Source organism: Gossypium hirsutum, chromosome A10 (genome assembly GCF_007990345.1).
Source record: "Gossypium hirsutum isolate 1008001.06 chromosome A10, Gossypium_hirsutum_v2.1, whole genome shotgun sequence".
In the NCBI taxonomy this organism is placed as follows: Eukaryota; Viridiplantae; Streptophyta; class Magnoliopsida; order Malvales; family Malvaceae; genus Gossypium; species Gossypium hirsutum.
Genome location: NC_053433.1, coordinates 81,031,955 through 81,054,142, shown reverse-complemented (window position 1 = coordinate 81,054,142; position 22,188 = coordinate 81,031,955). Strand labels below are relative to the sequence as shown.

Here is a 22,188-nt window from a genome sequence, read left to right as displayed (position 1 = left end):
CTAAAATTTCGTTTCCTGAATTTGAAGTATCCATTGCGGGATACCACAACATTAAAATCAATTTTTCGTTTTATCTTAGTGCTTGTGATTTCCGAAACAAAATTAGAATTAGAATTGCACTAAATCAAAGTTTGTATATCCAATTATATATTGAAACAAAGTTCATATATAATTTTGATATTTATCTCAAATTAAAATGATATAATCCAAATGTGAAACAAATAGTTTAAAATTAATTAATCATAATAACACGATATTAAAATAAAAAAATTAGATAAATAAACAGTAAAATGATATTAAAAAATATAAGCACATCATATAAACAAATGCAGCTCGAAGAGAAACATCCCTTTTTCAGGAGCAAGGATCTAGGATTAGTTAATGTTGTTTTTAAGTGATTGTAATAGTACAGGATGGAGCTCGAAGAGAAACATCCATTTCCAAGGGCAAGATCTAGGGTTAGTTAATGGAAATCAATAAATTAGAATAACTTTTTAAGTTTATTTGTGATATAGAAATTGAAAGGATTCGATTCAAACTATTTTCAAATCAAAAAGAAAAGTTGTTGGAATTGGTAAAATTCTTTCGATCAAAAGTGTATCATGCGGGAATTAATCGTTCATATAATTCTTTGATTAAAAAAAAAGAGAGAGGGAAAAAAGAGCATCTTGCTGCCATTTTTAAAAAGATTAAATATCGCTGAAGTAATGTCTAAACCTGATGATTCAAGGCAAAGATAAAAGATCTTAGAACAAGGAAATACCCTTTTCAATTTTCTCAGCAACTAGATTAAAATGAAGAATCAAAATAGATTTTAAGCGAGACCAACAAAAAAGGGGTTAGAGAAAAGAATGCCTAAGGATTTTTTCTTTTTTAGCATTTTGAGAGTTATTTGACTTGAGTTATGAGAGTAAGAATGCTTTTTTCTTCTTTTTTTTTTGAAAAGAAAGACAGGATTAAATGTCTAATTGATTTGCTGGTTTATGGATTTTTTTGACATTCTAATTCCTTACATTATAATTCCATACATAGACATAACTTTTAATTGATTATTTTTTTCTCTAGCTATATGAGGAGAAAACTTCTTATGTTTCTAGGAGGCATTATTTAACTACATCTATCCCAATGAGCCATTTATCGAATCGTTGCAATTGATGTTCGATTCCGAAGAGAGGGAAGAGATATTCGAAAAGTGGATTTTTGTGATTCGATAAATAATCAAACCTATTTAAATGTTCTTGTCATTCTCTATTTCCTTGAAAAAGGAGCTCGACCCATAACAATTGTTCATAATATTTTAAAGAAGGCGGAGACTTTTATAGAACTTAATCTTAATCAAGCAAAATTCAATTAATGAAATACAAAAAAGAGGGTGTGGATGATTCATATCTAACTTTGTGTAAATTTTTCTTTATTATTTCCTCCCCCTCGTTTGGTCTATTTAGAGTCTTATTTTAAATAAATTTATTATTTGTATTTCTTATTGCTTTGCTACTATAAAATATCGCTACTATAAAATATAGAATACCGTGTTCTATAACAACAAAACCTGATTTTATTGAGCCGATTTTATTGATAGAAAATAGAGAGAAAAAAGATCAAGTGAACATATAAAAAGAGAAATATTAATAATAATTAATAAAAAATGATTTTCTTTTTCATTGTATTTTTTTAGTCTCTTTTATTTTCTTTATTCTTTTCTCAACTCTCAACATTTATATTCAAAATTTACAGTCATATTAATAACAATGTATAGAACAAATATAATTCGATTATAGATAAATAGATTCATTTATCCTCGCCTACTAGCACTTCACTTCATTCAAATAATGGGTTCTTTCTTTGAATTTGATGTGATACAATAAATTTTTTTTTATTGTAATTGTATTGGAACAAAAAAAAAATAACAATGGAATGAATAAGGCAAGAGGCGATCTGCAAATTTTCACTTATTCTATTTCTATGGTTTTATCTAAGAATTCTGTGACTTTTTTTTATTCCAATTTTTGCTAATTTCATGTTTTGGTTGCCTAGTGCAATTTCATTTTTTTTATTCCAATAGGATCGACATATTCTAATTTTTTTCAGGTTGCTAACTCAACAATAGAGTACTCGGCTTTTAAGTGCGACTAGCATCTTTTACACATTTGTATGAAGAAAGGGATTCGTTTAGACCATTGGTGGAGTTTGTAAGACCACGATTGATCCTGAAAGGAGTAGACGGAAAAAAGAGCATGTCATAGCAATGGAGAATTCTAAGAATCCTTTTTTTTTCTGAATCATTTCAAAAAAAAAACCGTTTTTGAATTTTTGGTGTGAAACAAAAAATTTAATTGAATTCAATGTTGGGTTGAGTGAATAAATGGATAGAGCTCTACGGCCCCAATTATAGGGAAACAAAAAGTAACGAGCTTCTGTTCTCAATTTGAATGATTACCTAATTTAATTAAACGTTAAAAAGAAATTAATGTCTAATGTGGTAAAAGTTTTTCTCATGAGTAAATTATTGATTTTTTATGAGTCCTAATTATTATTATCAGGCATTCCTTTTATGGGTTAGCCATTAATGTGTAGAAGTAGTATTTTGATTTAAAAAATAATAATTTTTTTCAAAAATTGATTGGGTTGAAAAAGTAAAGGATTTCTAACTGTCTTCTTATCCTATGACGAACATAAATCGATTAGATGGCAAAAGATAAGATAGAGAGTCCGTTGATGAAAAATGCCACTACAATTATTTATCATTGTTTTGTCATCAATTAAGTTAGTGTAGAGTTGACTTGTGACGCTAATTTAGTTAACAACATTGTTAATATAAACAATTGGAGGAGATAGTAAATTGTGCATATTAAAATAAAATTGTATAAAAATATTAGTTGAGTAATAAATTAAAAATTTTATTAATATAATTTGCACGGGTTTAAATCCCACTGTATGCATATTTAAAAAGATTTAAGTAACTTTGAATCCTTTGAATTTTTAATTAATATGACTTATTTACCCGATTAACTCTTGGCTGATTGGTAAATTAAAGATTAAAAGGTTTTATTAATAGTAAGTATAGATATATAATTGATGGGATAGAAAATTGTGCATATTAAAATAAAAAAAAATTAAAATGGAGCTTGATTGAGTGATAAATTAAAAGATCTTACTAATTCAATTTGTGTGAATTCAAATCTTACCAAATTTATATTTTTTCTTGTTTTTTGTTAAAATGAAAAGTCTAAAATACTCTCGAATAATATAACTTATTTTAATTACGAAATGATGTTTCAATAATTTCTTAACCGAGTTGATATCCAGTCAACTCGTGACACCAACTTTGATTTTCATAATAATAATAATTTATATATATATATAAAGTGGCCGGTTGAGTTGGTGTCATGAGTTAATTTAATACCAATTTAATAATAAAATTACTTAAATACCCTTCTATCAAAGAGTAATTAATATTATTATGAGGATATATTCATCTTTTCGTAGTTATATATATAATCTTCAAAACAATACAATTGAAAAACATCATTTAGAAATCAAAGACAAAGAGAAGACGAATAAATTCATATAAAAAAATCATTTATTAATAAAATCTAGTAATAATCAAGAAAGAAGTAAATATTTTTGATATGAAGGTAATTTCAGAAGTCATTCTCGTTGGACAGCACAGCAGCGAAATAAGGGGTTAAAATTATAAAAAGAAAATTCCATTTTCACAAAAGTATTTACAACTAAGCGAATGCCTTCATATTGCTTGCACGTGCAGTACCCAGTACCCACACCATGCCATCTTTGTTATATACCACCTCAAATCTGAAATCCAATTTTTAATTATAAAATTGCTTAAAAAAGAAAATTAATTTAATTTTGAACTTAAAAATATTTTCTTATTTCACTTTAAACTGGTATGGGTTGTTAAAGTTGATTCATTACTTAAGAAAAGAAAAGCTAAGGCTATACCTCTAAACATTTTTATATTTAGTTAAGATAACTCAATTACATAAATCAAAAACTAATTAACGTTTGTAAAACCATGGTTAGACGTAAGAATTTAATATTTCAACCCTCATTACTTGATGGAAGTATGATTAAAAATTCATCCTTACATTCTTCTTTTCTTTAAATTCAATGGCGGACTACATAATTCTCTATGTCCCTAAAATCATATTATTCTAAATATTAGGTTTTGAAATTACTTAGTATCCATGTCATTACCGTCAGTTTCTGGTGCCACCTTATTCAAAGCAATCGATGCAAGAAGATATATCATCATCCCGTAGATATTTTACTGATGATCGTCATCAATTCTTCTCGGGACTTACTGCAGGTCTAATTGAGTAGCCTACACAGGAACTCTCAGCTTAGATGATGTTTTTGATGGATAATGAGCTGTCCATTCTATCCAAATTGCCCTGACCCAAAGGAACTCTCAGCTTAGAGTGGTACCTCAACTTTTCTTTCACAATATGCCTTGCCTTGAAGTTCTGAACCTAACCGAGATCTGAATCAAATACTTGCCAGAGTCTATTTCAAAACTTCCAAGACTAGAAACACTTATTCTTCGTGACTGCGAACGCCTAGTCAAGCTCCCCCCTGAAGTTGGATCCCTTAAATCTCTTCTCTTCAAGCACTGGATGTTGGAGGCACGGAGATCATTGAATTACCTGCAAAGATTGCAGAGCTAGACTCTCTAAGCCACTTGGAGGTATCCTTTTATGGATCTAGCACCGATAGTAAGCATGCTAAGCTTCCAAGCCAATTGTTTTCCACACTTGAAGCATTGGAAACACTCGGCATCAGTGTGTGCCCAGGAGATATTTGGTGGCACAAGAGTGTTGAGTCTTTAATCAAGGAAGTGAGCAACTTGAAAAACTTGACTTCTCTTCGATTTTCCGCGAGTGAAGTTTCTTGAGCTGTTCCTCCAAGAAAGTGCATCATGGAAGAAAGGAAGATTAACAGAGTTAAAACTTATTGTTGGCCGTGACGTTAAGTTTATTACGCCACAAGTCCCACTGTCCGTAGACCTGAATTATGGCTCAGTATCGGGTCAAAGCTTAAGATTTGTCAACAGTGGGGAGATTCCAGATGCTGTTCTTGAAGTGTTGGCTCGATGTACTGCTTTCTATTTAGATCATCACCTCAACATCATCAGGCTATCAGAGTATGTGATTGGCAACCTTAGCAAGTTGAAATATTGTATAATAAGTGAAAGCCAATACCTTCAAACTATTATAGACGACAGCAAGGAGGGAATTGAGGTTGTATTTCCATGCCTGGAGCACTTGAGCATTCATTATTTCCGGTGTTTGACATGCATTTGGGAGATTGTTCTCCCCGACGGAAGTTTTGCAGCTCTAAGAACTGTCTTTTCATGCATGCCCCAAGTTGACATATGTTTGCTCAATGCTGCAGTTCGTTCCTTGCTTGGAAGAGTTGCTGGTTGATGACTACGAAGCTGCAGATGAGTAAATCACCGAATCTTGTTGCATTTCACTTAAGAGTTCAACACTTGGCTGTTTTCCTGAATTGGTTCATATTGTGGAAGGTGCGCAGACTAAGGTCTTGATTGAATATGTTACCGTCTATGACTACCCTCAGTTGAAGCAGATTGAAAGTGCAAAGACTCAGATTTTGAAGCCATCTTCAAGGAAGTGGAAGAGTGAGGTGGTTCTGTTCTGAAAAACCATCAATGAATCCTGCTAGTAGTAGGTTTGTCTCATAAAGCATAATTTTTTATAATTTTATGATGATGAAGGATTTCATTTTTCTTAGCCTGCAAAGAGATAGAATCTCATTCAACCACAAGTGACAGAAGGTTGAGATGCCATTTTAAGATTTCTGATGGTGTGCCTCGAAAAAGCTTCATCTAAAACCAGTTTGTAGGGCAGAACTGCAGTAAAAAAGAGCAAGGAACCAAGAAGAGAGGCTTCAAAACTTCTCTTGTAAGCTGCCATGAAAATGTGATTGACGTTATATATGGCGTTCTCAGCAAGAACCCTTTCCAGTGGATGTTTTTCTAAGATGTCAGTTAAAACAACAGCTGCTCGTGCTTGTATTGCAAAGCAAAACCAACCGACTTTTCTTTGCACGGTGTTTTTTTATGTGAAAGCTGTGAGCGAATGAATGCTGGGATTTGAGGTTTCTTCTATGGCTGAAAGTATATAAAACTTGAGCCGCCGCTGACAATAGCAGTGACATGCATGCAATTGCAGCTAAAGAAAAAGAACATTGTGTGACTAGCAGTTCGTTTCATTCCATTTTACACCAACTTCAGCTCCATGTAAGCAAAATCAGAGGGAAAGAAAATCTGTCGTTAATCTGAGATGATATTCTTTTTGCTATTTCAATGCTGGCCAGATCAACCCTACTTATTTCGAACCATGCTAAGAGGAATATATGCAGTTTAAATTTCGTTTCAAGTCATGGCCTGAAATGAATGCGTCAATTGTGGGATCCGATATAAAACTTTTTAAGTACAATAACTAAAGTTTAATTAAAATTAAATTTTATAAAATAAATAGATCCAAACAATTAATTTATGAATACAAAAAACCTAGATAAAATTCGACACTCGAAAGGTAGGATATCATGTTATTAACATCGCATCTATAGCACCTCATAACACGCCGTGCTACCATTAAAAAAATAATTAAAATCTATACTAAGAATAAGCCTCAATTCATTTTCAAAATAATAATAAACCTCAAGTCACTACAGGGAAATATTAAAAACAATTTTTAAAACATTGTAAATGATTATAAAATAGGGGAGATTAAGTTCTTTTCAATGTTCTTTTAAAATACTCATTCTCTTCCTTCTCGTTAGACAGCAAAACATGCGTAATAGCCAAATAAAATTCTAAAAAGAAATTTCCATTTTAAATCACATCCCAATAGCAGAAAATAGTTGCTGCGATTTAAGAAAAATGCCTGACTACACCTCCACACAATTCTGAATTCAATTTTGGTTCCACTCCACATGAGACATGACTATATTATATTCAGTTAAGGTAATCATAAACAATGGATGGAGGTGACCTGACGTGACTTCTAGCGTGTATGATAAAACACCTATCTATACTAGCAAATACATAAGAGGGTTGAATGTCAATTGCAATATTTCTTTCAAGACAAAATCTACGCCAAAAAAGTTGACAGATCTCACCACTGGTTTACAGTAAACATACTAGATCACGGCGATGAGTCAGATTTCGGCAGGTTCAACTCCCTAAGTTGCTGGAGCTGCTAAAACAATCAAACTATCACGTGTTATGCTAGAAATTCAATAAAACATGAAAAATAATCAGACTCGGACAAAGCAAAAGATATAGGAGCCAGATTTGTAGATATTGCATGTGCACTACTAGTAGAATACTGTATGCCGCTGGTCAAGCCAAACATGAAACTCAAACAACATTTCAATATTCAAACTTGGGCTTCAAAAAGAACCAAAAAATGAGGGGAAATGGAATGAGTGAAATGGAATGAGTGAAATGGAAGTAATTAACCTTTAGTGGATGGTTCATCCTGAGGTTTCATGGCTGGGAAGAGAAGAACTTCCTGTTCAAAGGGCACACGAGATTATGAGTCACCAGAGTCAAACTACAGAATCACATGGATGACATGCAAAAAAAACATACACAAACATATGAGAGAGAGAGAGAACCTTGATATTCTGTGAATCTGTTAATAGCATAGCTAGCCGATCGATACCCAATCCCCAACCACCGGTTGGAGGCAATCCATACTCAAGTGCAGTACAGAATGTTTCATCTAAAGCCATAGCTTCATCATCACCAGATTGTCGATCCTGATATTCCAACATCTCTATGAGAAAAAGTCCCTACACAATCTAAATTAACCACAGCACAACTGCACGACAGTCATAACAGTGTTTCATACCTTCAGTTGTTCAGCAAATCGTTGACGTTGTACAACAGGATCATTCAACTCAGTGTATGCATTGCAAAGCTGAACAGTTAGAAAATAACAAAAACTGTAAGCCTAAATAAATTGGCGAAGCAATTTTTTTTTTTTTAAAAAAGGAAGAAAAAACTAGATTTATGAAGTTGAGTAAACATACTTCATGTTTGTTGATAAACAGCTCAAATCGTTCAGTCAGCCCCGGTTTTGACCTATGCCATTTTGCCAAAGGACTCATTATTTCAGGATGGTTGATGATGAAAGTAGGATTCACACACGTCTCTTCTAGAAAATTCCCAACAAGCTGCAATTAAGAAAATAAAAATGATTAGAACTTTTATCAGAAACACATGCATTCATGCATAGGCCCCGCTCCCCGTGTGTTCCCGGCCAATGGTGAGTAAAGACACATTCTACCCTGTTGGGATGGTTCACAACCTCAGAAATATATCTCCTAACATCACCACACAATCCCATTACAAGTGCATATACGCAAGAAGCAAAAATAGGTTCACATTTACAAGAATCAAATTATACATGAATACAATAATAATGCCAAAAAAATAAAGGGAAGTGGCGGGGAACAAAGTCTTGGACCATGGAACTCCCTCAAAGGGGCATTTGATGGTGTGTACCCCTCCAGATTGCATAAAGTTTATTACTAAATGAAAAGTTCCAGTAGTACCTTGATTCACACAAATATGCAAAGAAAGGAAAGTCAGAAGACATACTTTATCCAACAAACGTGCTGTAGTTTGAGGAGGAGGGCATTTAATCTCGAGCTTTTCACATGCATCTGCCAAATACTTGTTAGTTTCATCACTGGAAAAGGGCTTGGGTATGTTGAGGTTAGCCATCTTCTCCAACTCCTCTACCATGTCAAGCCTCCTGTAAAAATTAGTTTCAAAATTTATTACCAAAAGACAATTCCAATGCTGTTTTCTGTTTTGTTTCATGAGTAAATATGATTCCTAAACCTGAAAGGTGGAGTGAAATCAATCTCAATTGGAGCACTGTCAAGGCCATTTGCATGGTATTTAATTTTATAGCTGCCTGTAAGTTCCTTGACCATCCCTGTTGGAGATTGATCAAGTCAGAAAATTCTACAAATTTGGAAATGAGAATGAGGAGAAAATCAACAAACTGGATGGTATCTTCCAATGTCAAGCCATTTTTTGTTACTTACCACTCAACATTTTTTCAGTAAGCTCCATCAAGTCATTATAGTCAGCAAAAGCCATATAGAACTCACAGGTAGTGAATTCAGGATTGTGAGTCAAATCAATGCCCTCATTTCTAAACTGTTTTCCAATCTCATACACACGATCCAGTCCACCAACTACTAACTCCTTAAGATATAACTCGGGTGCAATACGCATATAGAGCTTCATATTTAATTCATTGTGATGGGTTACAAATGGACGGGCAGCTGCACCTCCAGCAATCATGTTCATCATGGGAGTTTCAACCTAACGATAAAATACTCACATTAATAAAACCACAGCAAAAGAAGAAATATAAAGAAAACCAATGATTTGATACAATGAACAGATGACTAACCTCCAAGAAATCAAGATTGTCAAGAAAGCTCCTCACATAAGAAATGATCTTTGACCGAGTCTTGAATATTTGACGAACCTCAAGGTTTAACATCAAATCAAGATAACGTTGGCGATAACGAGTTTCCTAGCAAGGAAAACAAAAGCCAATGTGAACCAATTCAATTCAGAGCATCAAGGATTGACGATATAAAACATTTAGAATGACTACCACACACTTGCATCATACAGTTTTTGAGTAATATTAGCCAATAAGATGAACCAAAAAAAATGGCAGGAGAAAAAATATAACAACCGGTATGTATGAAAAGATCAGTTCCTAAATAACCATCCCACCCTTTATTTAACATGAACAAGTCAGTAAGTAAATAATACCTGATCCTTCAAAATATACGTTTCGGGATTCCTAGTACTTCCTGGGATCCATACATCAGTTTTCTGCAAAGAAATGAGGAAACATTGTTACCATCAAAAGATCTTAACAAAAGTTAAACAATCACACCACACATTGGTTTACCTTCACGCTGGCATCAGGGCCTGCTTTTTGCCTTGGCATCATATGGAGACAATGGGATAAAACTAAAAATGACATTGGAAAAATGCTCAACTCTCCTCTCTTAGTTTTGCCTAAAAGAAGCAAAGAACAAAATTTTAAACGCGAAAAACAGGGCTATGAGAAGTGGGAGATTCTAGAAAATAGTTCATTTTAACCCAAAAAAGGGGGAAAGAGGATTGTTTATGATGAATGTATATAACTTCCCAACCTGGAAACCCAGTGACACCAACTATATCTCCACGCTTCACAGTTGAATGGAATTTTGCAAATTCAGCTTCATCCAAGCCTGACTTGCTGCAATATCAGAAGAACAAAAAGTACAAAAGAAGAGGGATGAGAATGAAGCTGCACAGTGGAAAGAAAGGAAACAGGATGCCGAGGGAATGCCTCCAAAATACTTGTATGTATTTATATTAATGACTTTCAATTAATCTATCTATTTACAAACATGTGATTAATAAATATAGTTTTCTAACAGATTAAATAAATCTGAACCTTTAGAAAAAGGAGATTATGCAGCTAATATAGGAGAGCAAATAAAACATTGAATCATAATGAAATTTCAACATTGTCCCCATGGTTGGCAAGAGAGGCAGGTAAAATATCAGGTATAGCACTTTCAGTGATTAATACAAGTTTATTTTAGGTTAGCAAGAAAGCTTTTCAAACGCTAGCCATAGCTTTTTTGGAGTTAAATATATATATCCAAGCTTTTCGAGTTGTTTCATGGATTCTCAAAAATAAAAAGTCACCACAAAGCAAGGAAAATCTTCTTCACAAGATGTAAATAGCAAAAGATATAGCAAACCTACTGTTAAATATAATAATAATCTAAAATAGCCCTCATTTAAGGGGGTATCAAGTACCACAAGAAGACTCAAAAACAGTTAACAACAGACATGATAAAATAAAGGTATGCACCACAAACTCAATTATTTAGAAGGATACCAACCTAAAAACGTAGCTTTTTGTAGCTATGAAAAAAAATGTATAAAATATCTATGGCATGCTCAATTATTTAGTTGGATGATGCACCAAAAAGTGCAGCGTTTTTTGTTGCCATTGAGTGTGAAATGCAGAGAAGATCTAGCATCAAGGATAAAGTAATTGGCTTTACCTTGAATTTCCCATTAACCTTCACATAACAAGAGGAAATTTGGAGAATAAATAAGAAAACACAAGTCTTATGATAAAAATGGTTATGTACCTCGCATCAGCCATAACCTGGACTTTGGCACCACCGCCATGCAAGTCATAGAAAAAAAGTTTTGAACTGGATGCTCTTTTGCTCATAATTCGCCCTAGTATGAAATAAACATGATAGAGCCATTCCAAAGTTAATAAATGAAAAACATGATACATTGGAGGGTATATGATGGGAGTAGGAGTGCCTCGTTTGAATACCAGCTAAAGATACTGTGGCATCCTCAATATGCTCCCCATTGCCTAGGCTTCCATATTTCTCTATATATTCAACAATAGACATTGATGTGAAGAATTTATGAGGATATGGATTTTTCCCCTCTGCCTTTTGGGCTGCAAGAAATTTCAGCCTGTTCTCGTGGAATTGCTGACAAGAAAAGGTTAATCTTAAGATTATATCCAAGAGCTCACTGAAATCTTTATGGATTTTGCATTGTGAAAAAGTATCATTATAGCAACCAGTAAACTATACCGTGGGATCCATATCTTCGTCTTCAGCGGCTGCATGTTTCTGACTTTGTGTGCCTGCCTTGGCTGCAGCCTGAAGAAAAACATATTTTGGCTATCAAAGATACCATAATGAAACTGCAAGGTTGGAGCAATCACAAATAACACAATGAAGAAGATAATACTGGTTGTCCATATCCAATATTTAATATTAATTAAAACCCAAATTTCATTACCAGTTTTGTTCTACATGTGGCAATTTAATGATCAGTAAGACCATGGATGTTAGCTTTGTGTCTAAACCACTGCATTCAAATGCATTAGCATATATATCTAACACTCTACACTGAGCAGATTCATTTCTCACTGACCCCAACTTGTGTTTGCTATGCTTTATAGCCATAATAGAACAAATTAGTAAAAGTTAAGGCTTCATTCAGCTGTTACTTTTACTGTTTGTACTTTGAACTTTTTACCTTTTACTTCCTAAAGTTCAGAGGTAAAAACCTAAAACATAACTTTTGAGAACAACTAATCAGCTTTTTAACGAATGTATGTTTATTTTTTTTACAGTTTTTCTATTATTAAGAAAACAAAACTATAGTACGCATTCCATAAAAAATGAACGTGCTATATGTTTTGAGGAGAAACTATGATTCTGCTTATCATTATTTTACTGCATATGAATGGCACATTATTGTTCCCGAAAGCAAATAGCTAAAAGTAACACGAAATTAAATGCTTGATCATTCCATATAAAACTAAAACCAAACTTTTTTATTCAAAAAGAAGAAAATTTTTAAATTCTAGTATTTAAAATTCTACTTCGTTTTTGTATCAGAATTCACAGTTTGCATAATGAATGAAATAAAATAATATTTAAAAAATACAATGCAGTACCTGTTTGGCTGCTTTCTCCTCCTCCTTACGGCGACGCTCCTCTTCCCTCTGCTTATTTTTAAGTTCCTTCTTACGAGCACTGGCAACACATTAATGTAATTGGATAAAACAAAAGCCAGATTAATAATCAAAGTATCCTATCCTTTTTATTCTCTTCAGATTTCTATGTTGATTTTGTCATCAACCAAACAAGAAGAGACGGAGAGAGGAAAGAAAAAGTACTTTTTGCTCTGAGCTTCACCGGCAGCAGACGAATCCAATGCTAAATCGGAAACTGCTTTCGCCATTTCTTCGACTGAGCCTTCCATTTCGACAGAGAAACAATGAGAGTGTGGCGTAAAGTTGAAGCGAAAAATGTTAAGAAACGGCGCGAGTTGAGCTAGGGTTTTAAAACAACCAGTGTTTTTCTTTTTCTTTTTTTTAAGGCTGGCCACAAAGTTAAAACTAAAACACTTTCCTCATTTAATCAAGTCATTTTAGTAAGGTAACGATTAGATTTGTGTTTAATTACTCCTAATTACTTGTAATTATGTAAAGATTTTATGTTGGATAATTATTGTAATTGGTTTGTTTCGCTAAATTGGATTATATTTTTCAATTGTTAGGTGACTGGTTGAAATGAAAGTGTAATTATTAGTATAGTAATTATAAAAAATTGTAATTTCAAATAATTATAAAAAATTGTTAGGTGACTGATAGAGTGTGATTATGTCGTAATTTTTTATCTCATGTTTGCTAGTATACATTATAATTACACAGTTACATAATTTATAATTTTAAAAATATTAATTACTATAAAAATTATTAGCATCATAAAAATAATTTCTTTTTTTTAAAGGTAAATTTTAATTCATTCAATTAATCAAACCATACAATCCAAGCGGAAAAATAGCACTCATCGTAGATGATAAAATCGTAGATGATAAAAGGACAAGCTCCATCAACACAACAAAAGCTTTAGCCTCAACATCAATAGGATATTATAACACATTGACAATTGGTTTTGTCACAACTCAAGCACGACATATCTTGAGTGATTGCAATCATTTAACACACTAATGAAATCAGTCTTGGATGGTCCAAAGCAGTGAGTAAAAATCGAAAAAAGAATCAAGCATTTACCAAACTATAAAAGATGACAACAAAATCATCCCTAAAATCACTTATAAAACTAAGATTACATGCATAAGCATGACTAAAAATCATGCTACAAGAGCAGACAAAAACTTCTAAAACTGAAAAATTATTAAACAATGGAAAAACAAACAAAAAAAACTATATAAAACTTAAGACAACACGGGTCCAAATCGACTCGTGAAATCATTTGTTATTCTAAAATATTCTCAAAATAGAAACAGATTAAAAAGATGACAAAGAGCCACCCATTTTCTAAGAAAAACTACTGGTGTAACGCCCTAATAAATTTATTATTGTTTTTGTAAATATCTAACATAAATGTGTGTTTGTTTCTATGGTTAAGTGTTCTGGGTGTATGTGTGAGGTTTTGGGTTTAATTTCTACTATTGGTAAGATTTTGTTATTTTAGGTCCAAGCCATATCCTTGTTGGGTGGGCTTGTGTAAAATTGGTTATTAATTTATATCAATGAACCTGCTAGTTTGAGTGGTAAGGGTGTTAGTGTATTGGAGGTCTTGTGTTTGAATCCTTATGAGCACGAGGGTGTTAAATTTTTTGTTTCGGTTGGGATTCTGAGGTTGTGTGGTTAGTAGGGATGTTGGAATATTGTTAGATATTATTATTTTGATTTAATTGTTTTTATTTTTATTTTCTTTCCCAAAATTCCCTTCCTGTTTCACGTTTAACGTTTTTCCCCTTGTTCTTTCTGTCTCTTTTTTTTCATGCAATCTTATTTTTCGGGTTGATTCTTTCATTTTTCATTCAATGTTTGGTCATTTTAACGTGGGGGTTCGGCGTTCCTTTTTTCTTCTCACTTGTTATGGTTGTGTTGGTGAAGGCGATGTTGCAGCGGATTTCGCATCAACGACTGAGTTGTGCGTGTGGTCGTTTAAGTTAACGGTGCTAGTGGTCTCGGGAGTGGTTTCGCTGCGAAAACGAACCAAGTGTGTACCCCTTATGAGTGAAAAATGAGTTTCAGCAAAAGCCGAAAGTGCAGACTGTTGACGCCACACAGGCTTGTCGTCACCCGTGTAGTTGGTCGTGTGCGAAACACGGCCATATGATTGACAAGGGCATGGTCGTGCATAAAACACGGCCGTGTGATGGTGTGAGTGTGACCGTGTGGGCCACACGGGCTAGGCCAAGATGGGCGTGTGAGCCCACACGGGCGTGTGAGTTTTAGGCTAGGCCGTGTAGGCCATACGGGCATGTAGGCCCATAATTTTAAAATTTTCTCTAGGGTCGTACGGGTCGTTCCGATCGATTGTAGGCCTACCGTAGGGTCGGTAAGGGTTAACCAAACCCTATTCTGTGTGCTATGATATTTTGATAGACTGATTTGAGTAGGAAACTAAATGTATTTCTAAGTGTATTGTTTAAACAAACATGTTAAGCATGTTAAATCTATTATTTTTGTATCTGTATACTGTATCTGTATTTTTGTATCTATATTTGGGGTGAGATTTGTATATGTGGATGAAGTGATCTGTATGGCGACTTTTCGCCTATATTATAGCAACTTGACTGCATATTATTTGTGATGTGTCAAATCGACACTATATGGTATGTAGGGATGGGTGGGTGTTTTTAACCCCACATGATGTGATGGGATAGCCGAAGATGGTATGTAGAGAATGGGGGTAAGATTCTGTATATCTGATCTGCTTATTTGTACATGTTATCTGTATTTGAAATGGACATGAGTCTGAATCAGTATTTGACTGTATATGAGATTTTCTGTATGTTTGGCATGTCTATTTCTATTAGGCTACACACTGAGTTTACGAAAACTCACGTCTATTTGTTTGTTCTGTTCAAGTAATCCTTAGACTTAGATGAAACGGTGTGATGGAGACTCAGCAATGACCACTCGATCGTAAACTGTTTAAACTTAGTAATTATGGTTTTTATTTATAATTCTGGTTTATTTGAGAATTTGTAATTTTTGGGACTCTCCAGACTATTGGATTTTATTTTGGTTTTGGATGCGTTCTGACATTTTTATTGCAATGTTTTTCTAAAATTATGGTTTTATGAAAACAAACATTTTTAAAAACTCAAACTGAATTTCTAAAATATAACGGTTTTAAAACTTCCGCTGTAAATTATGTTTTGGTAAATGGACTAATCAAATGACGTTTCAATAATAATTATGAATGAATACGAGTTATAAAAGTGGAATGGTTTGACGAAACAACTTCGTTTTCAAAACCCATTCTTTGTGCCATCTCCGATTTGGCCATAACGTCTAGGCCGAGGTTGGGGTGTTACAACTGGTGGCTAGTGGAGTTTTGGTGAACGACAGGCATCGTCGTCTATTCATCACAACTTGTGAAGACAACAAATATATCTACAAAATAGATTTGCAAACTGAAAAAGAGAGAAGACATGTGGAGTGAATGTGAAGAAGAAAGAAAGAAAAAGTCGGTGGAAGGGAGAAAAAAGTGAGCGATAACCAACTCGAAGGCTGGCACCGCCACTAGGCAAAACAAAAGATAAGAAGCAAAATGCTTGGTGAAAAAAAGAGAAAAGTTTTTAAGGTTTAGTAGAACCTATTTGAATCTTGATAAAAATAATTTCTAAATAATTACCAAAAATTAAAATCAAATCATCATATGTATTATGTTAGTCTGAAAAAGTGGTTGATAATACGATTACTAATAAAAATAGAAAGAAAAATAAACATCATATGCAATTTTTATGTAATTGTTCTAGTGTATAGTTGTTGAGTTATTCCCTATTTAATATTTAACATAAGCTTCTTATCATCATTTGTTGGTCTTTGCCTGAGTTTATCATCATCTGAATTTGAATTTGCATAATTAAGATTATCAAGATCTATTTCTTCCATATACTCTTCAAAGTATAAATCATCTCAATTCCACCTTTTATTGAAGTTATGGAATATGCAACATGTTAGCACAATCCAACCTTTTTTTTTATGTTATACTAAGGAGATGTTAATATAAAAGATATTTTTTAGAACAATAAATGTCTTCTGTACCACATTTCGAAGCCTTATATATCTCAAATTAAGGAGTTTGTTGGTTGTTTATAATGCTTATGTCTAGCATTATTCTATCAAATGGTTATCATACCCTACAATATGGTGGAAGAAAACATTTTCTATTTGCCTAATTAGTATCGACCTTATAACATTTGGGTTCACTGTTCAGAAAGTATGTAGTTTTAATTATAGAAACTTATACAAATTTAATTTGGAGAAAGACTTATGCTAGTTTATATCACATGTTCATTACATGTTCTGATCATATCTATTTTTTTTTTGCACAATGCCTAGAACTACCCATAACCCCTCCCCAGCCCATAAATAGGAGGACAATACATTTCAACACACTAGAACTCACATCCTCCTACATTGATAACAATACCCATGCCAATTGAGCTAAGACTCAATCGGCATAAAAGTGTTATAATATATTTACTTATAAAAAGTTATGGTTAAAAAGCATGAAAATAACTTATTTACGTGTCCATAGTATGTATTATAAAAATAATATATTTATTCATAAAAATGTGTTTGCTTTTTATCATAACTTATTATTTATAAAAATAATATATAATTTTTAAAAATATATATAACTAATTCTTTTTACATTTTCTTTATGGGGCAATTCCTTAATGTGGCTTCATCCATGTTGGTGTGGCAACCTGCATGACAGTTTATGTGCACTCTATGCTGACACTATTTATTTTATGTCACATCAATAAATATTTTAAAAATTATAAAAATATTAAAAAATAAAAATAAATCAAATTCTAATCTATGTATATATAAAATTCATAAAAATTATAAAAAATATCATGAAGTACACTTGAATTGTCACGTGAAATTCTATTCGACTCTTTTTTAAATGATAATGGTCAAATTCAACTATTTGTTAAAGGTCGAGGACCAAAATTATCTATAAAAAAACAAGGGCCAAATTAACAAAAGATGTAAACATTAAGGGATAAATTTACCATTATGTTTATTTTCTTTTTTGATGCAATGCCTAAAACTATCTATACCCCTTCCCCAACTCTCTTTTAAATAGAGGCTAAACACAATTCAACACACTCGAACCCATATCCTCCTGTACTAGCAATAATGGCAATTCCAATCAAACTAAGATTTAGTTAGCCGTTGTGCCTATTTTCTTTGATAAAATGAGACAAAATTAATAGTCTATGCGTTACTTTTGCCCCCTCCAAAAAAAAAGAATTATCTAAGTAAGAAAAGCAATATAGTTTGAGGGTCAATTTTGTATTTACACCTCTTTAGTAGATTATAACACATAGGCCTGTTCATGGGCCAGGCTATCGATCTAGGTCTAAGGTTCTCCTGAATTTGGGATGGTTTAAAAAAAATATTAGGCCCAAAAAATGGGCTTTGACAAATAAAAGTTGACCCATTTAAATTATGGACTTAACTTAAGCTTGAACAATCAAGGTGTAACGCCCCAATTTCGGGAATTTTAAAAATATTGGAAAAATTTAAAAATTCTGTGTTCTGTTTGTTTGTCGTAGGATTAAGTACATTAGTGGGCCTCTAGAAGGCCCAAGCTTAAGGTAAAACCCGGTAGTTTTAATTAATTTTAATCCCATAAGAAAAAGGGGTTCTGGTTAATTGGGCTTTTAGGTATTAATTGTGTAAAATAAATCACAAGGAAGCATGTGGTAAAGTGGCTATGTGACGCCACTTAGGGGCTTTAGAGGTGGCGTGTGGATGCTAGGGAGAGCTGAGGTTCAAGTCACAATGACAACATATTAAGGGAATTATTATTTTTATGTTCAGAAAAGGTAAGCAATGGAACTGAAGTGAAAGTCTGTCAGGATAGGATTTAGGAGTTGATAAGGGATAGGATCTAGGAGCAGATAAGGGAGGAAATCTAGGAGCTGATCAAGGAACAAGAGGTGGCTGGCCAAGGGACTTTAGCATGGGAATTTCGGCTAGGGTTAGTGCCAGTATAAATTCAGCATTAGTGGTAAGTGGTGCCGTTTCCCTGACCATTCTCCTCTTCTTTTCTTTTTCTCTTCTCTCCATCCACTTATTCTTTTCTTCTTCTTTTCCCCATAGCCAAATCCTTCAGCCACCCTACTCTATACCACCTTCCTTCCATTATTTTTAAGACTATAGCTGATTGCCTCAAATCCCGAAATCCCGAAAACTTGACTCATTTTGTACTGATTTTTCCCTAGCCAAATCTCTTATTTTTCAGATCATCTTTGGCCGATTCTCTCAACCTCTAAACCCCAGGTTTCTGTCAACAATACCACAAGTAAAAACACTCATATTTTATTTTTCTCTACACTTTTGCAAAAAGCCGAAACTCTCACACTATCCTAGGGACATAGCCGAATACTAAGATCACTGAAGGCTCGACTTTTGTTATCGTTTGAGGGCTTAGAATTGCATCAGAATCAAGTAGGAACTAAGGGGGGACGTTGACTGTAAGAATCGGTGTTAAGTCTTTCCAACTTCGTCTATCTTTCATATTTTAAGAAAAGCCGGAATCACTAAAAGGTTAGAGAGGTTGTCGTTTTTGGACTTGAAGCCCTAAGGGGTTGTGATAATAGTATTATTTTGGTAATAGTGTGATTAAGAGGCTGTTGATCAAGGGCTTGGACAAGTGGAGCGAACGGATCGGGATCGAGACGCTATTTTCGGCAAAGGTAGGAACGCTAAGGCCTAAGGTGTTATTGGCCGAATATGGTAAGAAGTTAATATGTAGTTCGTTTCGGTAGTAAGATTAACGTGGTAGTATTATAATTGTAGGCAACCCGTGCGTGGATCTCGTCAGCGAATCGTCATAAAATAGATGTGTAACTGACACCCTCTCATAGACTAGATCGGCAAAAGCCGAAAAGCCGAAATACCGGAAAATTGGTATTTTGGGAGAGTGCGAGTGTGTGAATGCTCGTAAGATAATTGGGTTTGTATGTTTGGTATTCCAAAGGTAATAAACTGCAGAACGTGTGATTTCGTGCATTTTGATAATGTGGGCTTAATGGGCAAAAATCGGGTTCATGGGCCAACGGGCCCAATTCAGTAAGTATGCGCGGTAAGTGTTCTGATAGTACGTAAATGGTTAGGATATGCATGAAAATCCTAAAAGTAGCTAAATTACTATAATACCCTTATGTTTGGGAAATTACCATTATACCCCTAAGTGTAAAAGACCAATATGCCCCTAGGGTTAATTTTGTCTGAAAAGCATGATGATTTAAATCTGTATGATGTATGCCATGAATGAATATTTGTTGTATGGGGACATGGGTTATATTTTGGAGGAAGCGTCCTGGTGGCTATGCCACAATTATCTGATCTGGTGGCTCTGCCACATATTTCTGTTCTGGTGGCTCTGCCACGATTATCTGTATCTGGTGACTCCGTCACATTATCTGTTCTGGCAGCCATGCTGCATAATTCTGTGGCGTGTAGCGGTCGGGTGGGTCGAGTAGTCTCCCCACATGGTGAAAGGTTCGTAAGGGGGTGTATGTGGTTGGTTATGGTTTGGGTTCTGCATATACATGAAATATCTTATCTGATCTGTTATGGGCCTATGGGCTTAATTCTGTATTCTGTTCTGGGCTAAGGCCAATTTATTCTGTTTCTGTGGTTTGAGCTGATATGGGCTATGGTTGGGTTAATTTTACACATTGAGTTTCCCCAAACTCATCCCCTATTTTCATCCATACAGGTAATCCCCAACCATAGTGGGCTTGGAGCTGCGAGGGATTCGGAGTGGCCACTCGTTCTGCAATATAGATTTCTTCTGGTGATTTGGACTTCAATTTTCTGTACTTTGATGATTTGGGTTTTGTTATGTAATAAGGCCGCTTATGATTATTTTTATTTGGGTTTTGATTTATAACTTATTATGATGATCTTAAATTATATTAACTATCAAAATGGGCTAGATCTAGGGTTCGTTTTCCAAAAACCTAAACTGATTTCAAAGTAACACGATTACAAACAAGGCTTCTGCTACGATAATGTTTTCCAAATTTGAATACGTTTTATTCTAAAATAGATATAATTACAATGGTAACCTAAAAATATACGCGATGTTAGAGTGTGGCAATGGCGGTGTGCACGTCTAGGATTGGATCCGAAAGAGCTTAGTACTTAAGCAGTCCGATGGACTCACCTCCTCTTTTCCGGTTTCCTACTTGGTGCACAGCTTCCATTCACTTTAACCCATAATGAATTAATCCTTTGAACATCAAGTATGATTTTCTGAACTTAAAATGGGAAAAATATTTTTAACGTTTTTGATGTGGTACGTCGGATTTGATCATAACGTCTAGGCCGGTTTGGGGTGTTACATATAGTGGTATCAGAGCCAGGTTGCAACAACTCGGCTGTGGAATGGGTTTACAAAAACGAAGATCTTAAAAAAAATCAGTTTTTAAATCTGGACTTCTGAAGGTGGCATTCTGAATCTCCGGCCCAAGCCTGTAAGTATTCTGAATTTTTCTGAATATATTCTGAATTATCTGTCTGTACTAAAACTTTACTAGAATACTCTAGATAGGATGCTACTAAAATCCTAGAAAAGCTTGCTAAAAGACTGAAACTGTAACTAGACATCGATTCTGCGAAAACCAACTCTGAATTACTGTCTGAATCATAAAACATCTGTAATAAACATTATAATGATATTAATGCATAAAATTCATAATCAAATAATACGATATGAGTACAAGAGCCACGCGTGGAAGAGGCCGTGGACGTGGCTGAGGAAGGGCTTGAGCGGTATCTTCATCTTCGGGATATATGCCGGCAGCAGATGCATCGGTACCATCGGCAACAGAAGTGGAGTGTCACGATCGTGGTGCCGGGGATGACACCCTGTCGCAGGCTATGCTTCGAGTTCTGAAAAGGGTTGCCGGGGCAAGTTCAGGCAATGGGACTCGAGGATTGATTTCTGAACGACTCTGAGCTAATGGAGCGGAGATCTTTAGGGGCGTATCTGGTATAGCCCCAAATGTGGCGGAATATTGGTTGGAGGCCACAGAACAAATTATGGATGACTTGAACTGCTCTGTGGAGCAGAAGCTGAAGGGGGCCGTATCGCTGTTGCGAGATGAGGCTTATCAGTGGTGGCTCACCGTGAGGGATGGAACTCCAGCTGATAGGGTTACTTGGGAGCTGTTTAAGACAGCCTTTAAAGGAAAGTACGTCGGGGCAAGTTATGGGGATGCCCGCAGGAAGGAATTCCTGAATCTGGTTCAAGGACGTAAAACTGTTGCTAAGTATGAGGCTGAGTTTCTGAGGCTGAGCCGGTATGCTGTGGGGATAGTCGCTACGGAGTATGAGCGTAGCGTTCGCTTTGAGGATGGACTCAGAGATGACCTTAAAGTGCTGATTGCTCCGCAGAGGGAGCGGGATTTCGCAGTTCTGGTGGAAAAAGCTAAGATAGCTGAGGAGGTAAAGCGTACTGAGAGGCAGAACCGTG

General features: G+C 34.5%; 1 protein-coding gene across 2 annotated transcripts; it reads right to left on the bottom strand.

The window, feature by feature from the left end:
• Positions 1–6,893: 6,893 nt before the first annotated feature.
• Positions 6,894–13,032, bottom strand: LOC107896796 (lysine--tRNA ligase, cytoplasmic). 2 transcript variants are annotated; one of them, XM_016822075.2, is made up of 17 exons: positions 12,810–13,032; positions 12,588–12,666; positions 11,713–11,781; positions 11,442–11,607; positions 11,245–11,338; positions 10,246–10,331; positions 9,999–10,108; positions 9,857–9,919; positions 9,483–9,608; positions 9,109–9,391; positions 8,900–8,996; positions 8,654–8,810; positions 8,083–8,226; positions 7,902–7,970; positions 7,666–7,809; positions 7,508–7,559; positions 6,894–7,244 (listed from the first exon to the last, which is right to left on the bottom strand). In XM_016822075.2, the coding sequence occupies exons 1-17, from the start codon at positions 12,893–12,895 to the stop codon at positions 7,228–7,230; spliced, it is 1,842 nt and encodes a 613-aa protein (XP_016677564.1). In that variant the 5' UTR covers positions 12,896–13,032; the 3' UTR covers positions 6,894–7,227. The 2 variants fall into 2 exon arrangements, with proteins under 2 accessions (XP_016677564.1, XP_016677565.1); XM_016822076.2 differs by having other exon boundaries at positions 6,894–7,241; positions 12,810–13,030.
• Positions 13,033–22,188: the final 9,156 nt, after the last annotated feature.

What these genes read in the sequence shown, in the direction of transcription:
- LOC107896796 (XM_016822075.2), bottom strand. Translation starts at nt 12,895, where the DNA reads ATGGAAGGCTCAGTCGAAGAAATGGCGAAAGCAGTTTCCGATTTAGCA. An exon ending in GGTGAAGCTCAGAGCAAAAA is followed by an intron (nt 12,667 to 12,809) that starts GTACTTTTTCTT and finishes ATGTGTTGCCAG; the next exon opens with TGCTCGTAAGAAGGAACTTA. An exon ending in CAGATTCACAGAATATCAAG is followed by an intron (nt 7,560 to 7,665) that starts GTTCTCTCTCTC and finishes CCCTTTGAACAG; the next exon opens with GAAGTTCTTCTCTTCCCAGC.